Here is a 13,509-nt window from a genome sequence, read left to right as displayed (position 1 = left end):
AGTATTGAATAGAGAAAATAAAATACAAAACCTATAAGTGAATGAATAACTAACCATGAAGCAAAAAATGAAGGTATCAATAACTAACAATGATCATTATCTTGTCTTAGGAGAGGATACACTTTAGGTGTTTCTCAAATATACAAAACAAAAAATTAAAATAGTGATTCTTTGAATAAAATATATATATAAGTAAAATAAGAGATGCAGATAGAGAATATTAACCTATAGCAATGCTTCAAGGGAAAATCAAATTGCAAATAAAGAGAGAAAATGATACAAATAAGATAAGATGAGGAGATAAATATATTAATAACAAAAATAAATAGATAATAAATGTAATATTTTAAGTGAATGTATATATAAATGGAGATTGAGTACATACCATAGATTTTGAAGGTTTGGTCTTCCTTGAGGAAGATATCCTTGCTTATCACGCGCTAAGGAGGAGAACTGTTGAAAGAACATATCTATAAAATAATGAAATAAGTGATAATGCATCTATAAAATAAAGAAATCAATAAAAAAAAACAATAAAAAACTAATGATAAAATAAGAACAGATCTATAAAATAAACAAAAATTAATAAAAAATATATTTTAAATATCATATCTACAAAACAAGAATAAATATACCAAATAAATAAAAAAATACACTTTAAAGATGATGATTGGAAGAGGAAGAAAAAAATGATATTGAAGAGACATAATGAAATGAAAATGGAGAAAAAAAAGTTGTTGAGATATAAAGATTGTTGGAAGAGAAAAAGAAAGTCACGACATCAATAACAATTAAAATGCAATTTAAGTTTAGTCATTAAAAATGCAATAATTATTTAAATTATTAGTACTAGTATGTACAAGCATTTCGTGATTGTCAGTAAATATTACATTATATATTTTATTTTTTGTGTTTATGATAATATTCAATTTAAGATGAGATATGTGGTTAATTAATATATTGGTGATGATTACTTACTATTATATAGTTTTTTGTAAAAATTAAATAATAAGGGCAAAACAGGAAAATTACACATGATGAAAATTACATCATGTTTTCTCTTTATATATAGTATAAATATAAATAATCAAGAAAGAACAAATATATTGTGGGAAGATAGCATCAAGATACATATGATTAAAATAGAACCATTTAGGAATGTAAAAATGAAAGAGGATGTGACATGTGACAAATGTGGTAGGATTTTATTTTGTTTTGTAATTAATAGATTACTCTCACACCCGACTTTTAGAAAATTTGTACATAATTCTTTATGTATGGATACACAAATTATCTATAGTTTATATATACTACCGTATCGGCTGCTACTTCGTACCTTTGATCTGTATTTTTATTTTATGCTATTAAGTATTTTTATTTAGGACTCAATTTTTATATATTTAATTTTAAATAATTAGAATGTTTTTTATATTGTTTGTGTTTTATCTTATAATTTTATTTATTATAATTTCCAATTTAAGGTGAGATATGTGATTATTATGTTTAGTTACGTATGATTATATATATATATATTTTTTTGTAGAAATTAGAAAATGTTAAGGGAAAAATAAGCATTTGGAAATTAGTCAATGGTAGTTATATAGATAAAAATGTAGAATAAGGACATGCAACATCCCTATTATTCAACATGCATTATAGAACAAGTCAACAAACACCCAAATTAAAGGAACATACAAAAAAAAAAGTGAAACACGATGTATGATCACATAGAACACCACCACATGGTGCATGATTTGGTCCACAAATGAATGAAGCATTGGTATAGAGTTTTTACCAGTGTCCCAAAGGGCACCTTCATCTAACATTAAACTTGTGTGGAAGAGGTTGGGCTGGAACTCCGAAATCTGGGGAAGATGGGGTTTAGAAACGTGTGGATAAGTACTTGAAAAAGTACTCTCATGCTTAAGTGGATATACAAAGAAGGGTGTATAGAGAGAATACGATGCAAGAATATATGATAGAGTATTAAGCGTTAATTTCTTTGTGAGGGATCCCCTCTATTTATATATCTAAAGGAAATAAGCATAAAATATTTTGGTAGATGATGTTGGCATGTCAAACTTTATGGTCTATCTAGACAAACATGAATTGTTTTATCCATGTCGGGTGACCTTGACATGCATATAGCCTGACTGGTACAAAGCTTAATATAGGGTGAGTTGTTTTTATCGCCTACCCTAGTCGTCATAGCCATATATTAGGCATGTCCTCGCCGCATAACAAAGGATGGTACAAGGCCTATACATTCTGTTCAGCTCTGCAGCAGAGATCTATGTTGTTCAGACGACATGACAATTCTATAATAGAGGTTTATGTTGTTCAGACGACATGACAATTCTATAATAGAGGTTTATGTTGTTCAGGCAGCATGATAGTCTTGTAGCATAAATATGTGGTCCCATATATTGCTGACTAGGTCTTATCTTATCATTGTCGTATCTTGTCTAGTTAGATCGACTATCCCTGCATAATCGACAACTACATGAGCCAAATCTTATTTATCCGGGCTTGGTCGTGACTTGACTAATTTGACCAGCTATGACATGTTCTAGAACGAGGATGAAACAAAACTAATCTTTCATACTACATTGTGCCAAGACCCATATTTGAGGGTTAATCATATTTGCGGTCATTAAAGAGTATATATTAGATTTTGAGAGCCATGTAATAAATTTTTAAAAGTTGTCATGATGAAGTGTGGAGTGGATTAAATGACGCCACATTAAGATTAACTCTTAAAATGTAAATAATTATTTAAGACACCTTAAATATGGGGGATAAAGATCGTTCGATGATTTTAATTTATTTTTAGTATTTTTGTTTAACTTTTTTCCATTTTTAAAATGAGTTTTCTTTTTTGTTATTTAGAAAAGAGATCGATGAGATCTACTTATTGTGTAGAGTAAGTTAAAAACTTACTGCACATTTTAGTCATTTATTCTATGAAAATCTAATTGTTCACTTGATTTAAATTATTTTGTAGATCTAAACTATTAGATTTTCATAGAATGTATGACAATGATGTGACGTAAATTATTTAACTTACTCTTGGTGTAATTGTATCTACTACCTAGAAAAAATATTGATTATTTCTTTCAGCCTTATCATTATATTTTTTTTGGTTAACTAAATGTATATTCACCCTGTGAGTAGTGAACTAATCTTTTTCGAATTTTATGGAGCAAAAATCATATATACTAGAATAATTTTCTCTCTCTAACCAATCATGTAAAGTCAAGTGTAATAATATTAAATTTAAAAATTAACTTAATTATTATTTAATACATATATGTCAAATTTTTATTGGTGGTATTGGTTGGATAAAGAGGAATAGTATAGGGATAAAGATTATCTATCTAACTTGGTGTCCTCAATCATGTCACACTAACTTACATATGAATTTAATGTATTATTTTTGTAAAATAAAAATGAAGTATTATTTTTTATTTGTTATCAAACACAATTTGGGACAGAAAGACATAATATTTGTTTATAGTATAGAAGAATTAAATTCTTAGGGCAGTAGTTAATAAAATTAACATATATAATTTTTTATAAGCAATATTTTTTCCTAGACGGAAAAAGCGCACTTCTGATCTCAAGATACATTAGAAAAACATAAGGACTAATAATTAATGTAAAGTTGTGAAGGTAATTTCCAATAAGTATCCAAGGTATGATCTTGATAATTAGTCTATGGTCACAAAGATGCAGTCTATGATCTTGATAGCTTAAAAATACACCCTTACGAAGAAAAAGTTTATCAAGGTATTTGGAGTCCTACATCGGATGAATAAGGAGAAAATAATATATGTATTAATATTTGTAAGAGTTTTTTATATTATAATCGTATCAAATTTAATTACTATTAATTTTTAAATAACAATGTAAAAATTGTACCGTACTGGCCGGTTTGACCGGAAAACCGGTGAATTAGACCCCTAATCAGTACAGTACAGATGTTGAACCGACCAAATATCAAAACCGGTTAAAACCGATGAACCGGCTGGATTTGACTACCGGTTGGTTTATACACATATTTTTTTAAAAAAAACTTAAAAACTCATTACAAGATGATCCAACTTTCCAACACTTCAAGGCACATACTTCCAATGCATACTTAGGTTACACTTTTTGGTTCCTAACATTCGTGCGTAATCTCATTGACATTTGTGTAATCTTGAAATACTATCTGAAGATAGGATTTGGTGCAAAAATATAATCTCGATATGAGACAACTTTGACTCTTTTGTGTTAAATGTTAAATCTCCAAATTTATTTGTTTTGTAGAGTGAGTTGTGAAATTGTGTCATTTATTTATATTTTATGGTTGCTAAGTGATATTTTTGGATTGATATATGTTTTGTAATTTAGACTTTGAATTTGTTAAAGACTTAAAGTTGTTTATTTATGTGAATTTTGAGTAGATTATAAATATGAATTATAAATTTGAGTATCTACCTATTTGAATTTTTTTTGTATAGGTTTATATATATATATATATATATGTCCGGTTTAACTGACATGAGATTTAAGTATTGAACCACCAGTTGTACAGTTTTAACAATACTTACTTTTAAATAAAAATATACAAATGAAGGGTGACGGATGATGTGTATAAATTTTTACACAAACACTCAAGATAACAAACTGAAAAGACTATGCTATTAAATGAGATAACCCTTTTAAGGGTCAACGTGACTTTTACTTTTTCAATACAAACTCAATGACAATTGTTTTTCTTTTTATATACTTTAATTTACCTTATAATAGCCATTTATGTGATAAAACTTTCAACGAAAACACTAATTATTAGGAGTGAAACATATGAGGTGAGTTCAACCGAAAAAACTAGTCTATTGGATGGAAGAATTTCATAGCTTAAGAACAACATTGAGTTTACCATGTAATTCAATGAGAACTCCTAACGTTATGACAAATGATAAATTTGATACTAGCAATACGTTAATCTAGTGAATCCCCAAGGTCGAGGATTCATTCCTAGGAGCTACACTTATTAGAAGGAGCAGTCATGAACTCTGGAAAGAATTAGTTCATTACCCAAAAAGTGAGAAGATATACTTGATAATACAAAAAAAAGAAAGATATATTGGATTACCCTTATCTCTGTATCATAAGCGATTCTATGGGATGCTAAGCATGAGAATCAAAGCATACCATTCTCTCCTCCCATGTACAAACACAAACACATAATTACACTCTAATACATCTCAACAATTACACAAATCTGATATAATAAAATACTTAAGACTTTAAATAAATGTTCAAACTTTCACTTCACAATCTACTCATGGCTTCAAGAAAGATAGAAAACAAGAGGTAAAATTAATGTAATATACACTCAACAATGAATTCCACTACATCCAAGAGTAGAAGACACTAAACTATCTTTGAAATTTCAATGTTACATCAACCATGTCTTATACATATTATTATAAACCACTGCATCTGATATAGCAGAAACAGTATCTGTAATAACTTTGTAAAGTGTTTCAACTGATTCAGAAGGAATAAATGACCTAATGCTACTACTTTCAACAATATGAAATGCAATAGTTAGAATACTTCCACCACTATTATTTTTATCATCAACATCATTTCTTGGAAACCCTGAAGGACAAATAACAAACCCTGATGGTAAAATCATTACAATATTAGGGTTTGATCCATTTCCAAGTCCTTTCAAAGAGGACTCATCTAAGGGTGCATAAACCACATAGGAAGCCATTGAATCTGTGTAACTCTTTTGAATGTAAAAGATTTCAGTCTTGTCTTCAGAAGTCTAAAAAATGCAAATAATGTAGAGTTTATGGTTAGGTTTTATTTGGATTTTGAAGAAAATATAAACATGAAAAAAGAGATAGCATATTAATGAAGAAACAACTTACAAATGCTCGCATTAAGGATACACGATTTTTGAGATTTTTGCCATTATTCATATATGCAAATTCTCGAACAGAAAGATGGTGTGAAAGCAAATCCCACTATTTGTATTATTCGGAAAATGAGAAGAACAAAAACATGTTAGAAGAAATGACATAACATATGCATGTGATGTTAATTACTAGTTCATAAAGATTTATACACCTACATTGTCCACCATACACTTGTATTACTTGTTTTGAAAAGTTAATCATGATTAAATATGAATTAAGAATAATGTAACAATAGTATACAAAATGCATTTAGTATTTGTGCATACATTTTGTTTAGTTTTTCATAAGTCAATTTTTTGTATAATGAATGGTAACCAATCATACTGGAGAACTAATATATATCGGAATACGCTTACTCCTCCTTCCGACAAGTGTTTAAGTTAATTTAAATTTTAAACTTTGATTTAGTACAATACATATGGATTTAGTGAGACTTTATACCATTAGACTAACGTCTTGTTGATCTTATTGATAGGTCAATCTAAGTTTTATTCTTTTTTAAATTCCAAAATTAAAGTATAGAAATATTATGATTTTTAATTCTTATGACCAAACGCCTTCTTCTTATTGTGAAGGGAAATTTTGAGGCCTCAACTAAATTGAATAGGAAAATTGAAAAGTTTGATACCATTTTTATAAATTGATCATACCTTTTTCCTAGAACTCCCATGGCGAAGAAAGTTGAATAATTGATTTGGAGAAGCATTGACCCAAAGAGAAGTAGTGAAAACCACTGAAGTACCAATAGGCTTTCCAATTTCATCACTATTATTCTTAACAATGAACTTCACATCTGCAGAACCAGGAATGATAGGTATTTGTATCCATGAATTTCTAGTGGAAGTGTTGATATCACTAACAAAGGTTCTCATCATTCTATCTGCCACATTCAACAAACTTATCCTCCCAGCTTTTGATATAAGAACTATTTATAAGAAGAAGAAAATTAGTTAACTAAAGTAATTAAACAAGCTATGTGTTGTTCAATAGAAGATGGGTAAAAGTTCAATGTTAGTTAAGTAACAAATATCTGCTTTCACAAATCATATCTCATATATTATCTCACGTCAATGAAAAATGTTGTCTAAATCAAAATTTTAAATATTAATTGTTAATGTTGTTTTTGTTTCGTTTTTATTAGTGCGAAATAACATATGAAATAGGATTTAGGACAACTGAGATGTATCGGAATATATAATTATATGATACTTGATTCCACTTAATAAAAAGGTATCTTAGTTTAATAAAATTAAGGAAGAAAATGTTGGGTTGGTACCTCCATTATCTGCAACAAGTGTTGGTCCTTTTAGAGTTTCTAACCATTCACTATGTTGAACAATAGAAGAAAGCCAACGTGTTGCACCAAAAGCAAAACCTGAGGTAACTAGTGGTCGGAATTGTTTGTTCACTTGGTCATGGTTTGCTTCCACATGCTCTACCCATATAACCTAATGTAAGTATATTAAAGGAATCAAAACCACAAAACAGTTCAGTGCACGAGTCTCCCACCCAATGGAGTTTGAGTAAACTAAATATATGATGTCTTATCTTGTAAATGAAGAGACTGATTTCGATGCATCTTTCATATCATTTAAGAACACATCTCCTCACATAAAGAGTAGATGGTTGAATGATTATGTATATGCATAGATAACATAGGGAATGAAGTGTAACCAAAAGATTAAAAAATTAGAGGTGTGCAGTGATATGTAAGTAAATGTGTGTATATGTAATTATTCAAAAGGGCAATAACATGGTACAATAAAATCAAGTAATTCTTAAAACAAACCTTGGAAAATCCATTTGGCATTGCCTCAATGAGACATCCTGAGGGTCTTTTTCGAAAATTGTTTGATGGAGAAGGAAAAAACTTCTCCAATGATATATCCACTACCCCCCAAATATGTTGAGACAATTGTTTGCAGTACCTTGCAAAGTAACACTCTCTAGATGGTGCAAATGGTGTAGGCAAATGAAGTTCTGCACTCATCTACAAAAAAGAAAAGCATATACACTTAAAAATGAAAACATTTATATTCATTTTTAAATTCCTATGACAAAACAAATTGAGGCATATATGTCTATCCATTCATTGGGGTTGGGATAAGTCCAAATGCTATGTAACTTCAACCTTTTTCTTTTACTTCATATAAAATTTATTATAATTTACTATAAAAGGCATAGATATTTTCATGACAAATGATTAAGATACCATGAATGCATTTAATAATACTTAGAAGAAAGTATAATACTCTTAACTTACCACATGCAATTTCCCATCAGTGCTTCCTTGAGCTCCATCTAACAAAGTTCCCACCATTGTTGTGCTTGAGACAATGTTGAAGAACTCTCTAGACCATTGATTCTAATCAATAACCAACAAAAAAATCCATGAGAGAGAGAAATATATTCCATTATTATTACCTGAAATCCCTATAGTACACATACATAAACTTGAAGAAAAATAACCCACCATATCCATCAATAATTCAACAATGTCACTTGCACTCATTTTGATATATTCCATATCTCTAGAACCTTCAACTTGAAGACCTTCATTCTTATTCACTTTTGAAATTGAATTTTCACATAGATATGAATCTAAATTTGACAAACTTTGAGGTTGTCCAACCTCAACCAACTTTATGATATCCCTCAATGTATCATCCATTTGACCAAATTGTCTCAAATACTCTTTTTTGTTTAAAGTTTGATGTCTATGGTGATTTTGGGGTTGCCATAAAGGTTCACCTAAATTCCCAATTATAGATAATTCATGCATAGCTGAGTAAGAAAGATCAATTATTTGAGACTTAGTTGGGTCAGAATGTATTGAGACTCCAAAAAGAATATCACTTGCTCTTTGTATGTTGTCATTTCCTGTACTCCAATCATAAGTTGCATCTACATGACCCATTCCTTCACCATTCATAGCCTTATATATGTTCCACAATGGATTTTTCCTACAAATTGAACTTTAACACCAAAAGCTATGTAAGTTTTTTTCTATACAAGGCACAAGCACAAAAGAAAGTTCATAAATTGTGGACACATTATTAGCTTTTTGGGAGTTTCCATAATGACATTATACTATGTCCATTGCATTTTCTTACGATTGCAATAAGCACAATATAACATAATTTAAGACATTAGTCTATTGAAAACTAAGAAATTGATGAACAAGACGTTGGTCTAGTGGTTTAAAGCTTCACCCAAGGTTGAGGGTTCGATTCCTAGAGCGACACATGTGACACTTGTTAAGAAGGACAGCACGAACCCCAAAATGGATTAGTTTCTTATCGAAAAAAGGCTGGGATTATCCTTAGTGGTATCAAAAAACTAAGAAATGGTAGAGAAAACTAAAAAGTAAAAGCTCAATTTATGATTTGTTATAAAAAAGTATAGTTTATATTTGAATAACTTTTAGATTATTATAATGAAATTGATTATTTTTAGAATTTCTACTTATCATAACATGGGATTTATAATTAAAATTCAAATTAGCTTTAAAATGATAACAATTGGAAACGGAATTGTAGCAATTAGTTAATTATAACGAAATATTTAACTAACATTTAAAAATTGAATTATGTTCAACAAGTTTGGTAGTATATAATTTACCAATTTATTATCATATATTATTTGATTTTGAGATAACACTAGAGATTATCTCGTATTAAATTGTGAGGAAGGTAATATGAAGAGAGAGAAAAGTTATAGAGAAACTTGTGTATTGTGCATAAAAAATCAAATTCGTTAGAATCATCTTGTAATACTTGATTAGATGATAACTTGGTAATAGTTTTAGGGAGTGGTGTGAGAATCGGACCGTACTAGGCGGTTCGACCGGTTTGACCACTGACCGGACTCAAAAAATGGCTCTGGTTTATAGTTTTAACCGAATGAGAGTTAGACCGCTTTGGCGGGAAAATTCCGGTCGACCGTGTTAAACCCGGTTAAACCGGAATATTCCGAGAAATATACCGGACGGTTTACTTAAAATTAAGACAAAATGGAACATTACTCTAATCTTTATTAATCATATAAAATTTTACATTCATATATAGTTATATATTTATTGATAAAAAATATTAATTATATAAGAAATCATTCGGTCTGATCGAACGATTTAATCATTTAAACCTTATACGAAACTTTTTTCAGTTTGACATTCCGCTCGGGTTTCACAATGATTTTAGGCTTCACTTAATGTAGAATTGAGATTCATTTGGTATTCATTTACATTTAATGAGGGGAAAAAATGATGACTTACCTCTATTTTAAACAAAGATCCCAAGCCCGAGAAAAAACTAAATCAATGAAAACCTGTAACAGAAAATAAATCAAGAAAGAAAAATTGAATCATAACTAAATTAAAATAATCTAACATGAATGGAAGTAAAAAATATCAAAGAAAATCTTATAGTCTATATCATTTGAATTTTGAATTTAAGGGGGAATATCACTCACATTTCAATTTGCTAATTTTTATTTTTCCAAAAAAAGCATCTTGAGGGAAAAAATCTGTTGATTAGGATCGTCTACCTCTGCAATCATATTCCAATATCAATGAATTTAAACCATAAAATTTCAGCTCAAGCAGTTTTTCATAACATATAGGAGTTAAGTATTAATCCATTTATTATAAGTATTGGAACACATCACATTATGCAACCATCACTCATGAGATCACACATGAAAAGATTTTAAATAGTGCTTGTGTATTTTGGAAATGCATTTTGGAGATGTATAAAAATGACAATGGGTGGAACATAAATTAGGATGGGGTCACATGTTTTCAAAGGTGTCTCACTCTCTGTCACCAAAAATAAAATGAAAATTTTAAAAGCAAAAAATAATAAAGTAAAACACCATGGTTGATTTGGAACATGGAGCAAAATATGATTTGAGACAACTAATCTTCATCCCATAGATCATGGTACATGTTCCCTGTCCATAAACTATCAATGATGATATTCTTTCAATTCATAAGTAAGGATTATTCTATGTTAGAATATATGATTATCCCTTGCAATACATATTTTCTCAAAAATTAAACTTATTTTACACCACTAAATTAATACTTTGTTGTGAATTTTACCACAACTCCAAAATCTCATACGACAATAACAAGTGTTAAATTACGTTTACAGTAATTGCAGTTGCAAACCCAATTTAAGATGTGACTAATGCTGTCATAATTGCCTTCACCAATTTTTCCAGAACCAGATTTAAAATGTTGGATGTGAAATTCATTGATCATGCTCATTTCATCATGCAAAAACCTCTATAATAAATATCCATGCCAAACCAAAACAGAAATATCATGCAATGTTCTGCAAATAGGTTAATCACAAAACTTGATTAACAAATACTTTAATTGCCAGAATTCACAAATCTGACTCTGACGTTTAATCAAACAAGTAGATAATGAAAAAAATAATTGCACACCAATCATCCATCATCAATCAAATGCATTAATCAAAATTTGATCATACTAATTAGTTTATAAATTAATTCAAACTCAAATAAAAAAAACAGTATTTTAAATTTGCTATCACAACTATGATTGGAGAATACTAATTTAAAACATAAATTTAAAACTAACAGAAAATTTGCTCACGCGAATACTGCTCACATCCTCTTCTTGCTCACTCTCAATGTGTTTTTGCTCTCTACAAAAGGTTGATACCTTCTCAGATTCTATAGAGATTTTTCCTTATATTCTGATCCTTATATCTCTCTATCTCCAACAACCCAAAATAACAACTTTTTTTGTTTCTAACAATCAAGAAATTTTAGGAGGGAAAATAGGGGAAGCATGAATTAGTAGTTGGATTATTGATTGTGATCATGTGAGAAATGTATATGCTAAGTAAGTTTAATTTGGGCCCAATAAATAAGTTTAGTTTGGGCCCAATACATGCTGAATTTATAGGGTTGGGATTATTTTATTTTTGAGTAACTGAGGTTAATGTGAAATCAAATATGTAGGATGGCAATAAATGTCAAACATACTTAATTTTTATATATTTTTTATAGTACTTATCTCATGCAAATCTTAGACAACCAACTTATTTCAACACTTTTTAGATAAATTATCATAATATGATTATATATTTTGTCCACCTCTATTTTCTATCTATTGTCCTAGTATGAAATAGATGATTTTCACATGCCATGATCACTATGGGAGAAATTTGATGCCCATTTCAAAAATTTGATGCCCATTTCATGATATCACTTGTGTCCTCTTCCTAATCAGATGAGAGTGTGCTTCAAGTGAGCAACATAGTGCCCATAATTAATGGGAGATTTAAATAATCATAGTAGTTAATTTTATCTCTATATGACAAGTATGTTATTATATTATTTTGTCAATTATTATTCTATACATAAATGTGTTCAATAATTTAATTTAATTTAAGGATCATTATTTTATATTATTATCATATAGTTGATGTATAATTGAAACAAAAATCTCATATGAAGTGAGAAAAATATAACAATGTTTAATACTTATTAAGAAGATGATGATCTCATTAAAATATATTGGACTAAAGTCCATAATAAGTAATAATAATCGAGTTCAAAAAAAATTATATCGAACATTCTCACATTTATTTAAGACATGTGTTTTCACATTCTTTTGTAAAAATATACATAATTAAATTATTTGATATAAAATGTGTGCGCAATTTTATTTTATCATCATGATTTATTTTAAGTCGTTAAGACCTAAACTTCAAAATTCAACCTTCATATAGTTCAGTTATAATAATAAAAAAATTCATAAATATGTGAAGCTTCCACCAACAATCTAAAATGTTTATTAAGGATAATATACATATAACAGACAAAATATTTAATTATATTATATTATTTTAATATATTTAATATATATGTATGTATATAACCTAATTGTTGGGTTGAATATATCTTATCTTATTGTATAATGAATTTTTAAATATGATTAGAGATAAGACCAACTTTTTATATAGGTTAGACATAGACGTTAATTTTTTAAATAGATAAACATATCAAACTTAAACTACTCGGTATTATATATATCATACTTTTTAAAGAAAGACATGATCTAGTCTTCCACCCTTTTTATACAAAAATATGTCATGATAGTCTTCTAGCAAAAAAAACACTACTTTCTTCTTATTCTTTCAAAGTCTAGATATATAGTTATGTAGATTCTATATCGGCTAGTTCAACCGGAAAATTGATTCCTATATTGATATGATACAATAAAGTATGCGACCATATTAGTTAAAAATGATTAAAATTAATCATATCGATCGATTTTCATTTAAACCGTGTCAGTCATACTGACCATTTTTTATTTAAAATTACAATTTTTTTTATGAAAGTGACTTGTTTAAACCAAATGTATTGGGAAAAATCAAATATATAATATTTTCATTTGTTTATACTTCAAAAATATGATATACCACCAAATCGCTTATTTTTAGTAAATGTTTTGAATAAAAGTATTTATGGTCTTTCAAATTAATGTTAGTAT

At 28.5% G+C, this 13,509-nt stretch overlaps 1 protein-coding gene across 1 annotated transcript; it reads right to left on the bottom strand.

Annotated features, from left to right (window-relative positions):
* On the bottom strand, positions 5,421-8,949 carry LOC109353763 (homeobox-leucine zipper protein MERISTEM L1-like). Its single transcript, XM_019596130.1, has 7 exons — positions 8,452-8,949; positions 8,242-8,343; positions 7,768-7,968; positions 7,255-7,426; positions 6,629-6,903; positions 5,931-6,026; positions 5,421-5,824 (listed from the first exon to the last, which is right to left on the bottom strand). Exons 1-7 carry the CDS (start codon positions 8,908-8,910, stop codon positions 5,447-5,449), a joined length of 1,683 nt encoding a protein of 560 aa, XP_019451675.1. The 5' UTR covers positions 8,911-8,949; the 3' UTR covers positions 5,421-5,446.

Source organism: Lupinus angustifolius, chromosome LG08 (assembly GCF_001865875.1).
Source record: "Lupinus angustifolius cultivar Tanjil chromosome LG08, LupAngTanjil_v1.0, whole genome shotgun sequence".
Classification (NCBI taxonomy): domain Eukaryota; kingdom Viridiplantae; phylum Streptophyta; class Magnoliopsida; order Fabales; family Fabaceae; genus Lupinus; species Lupinus angustifolius.
The sequence above is the reverse complement of the archived record's forward strand: the minus strand, read 5'-3'. Positions and strand labels throughout refer to the sequence as shown.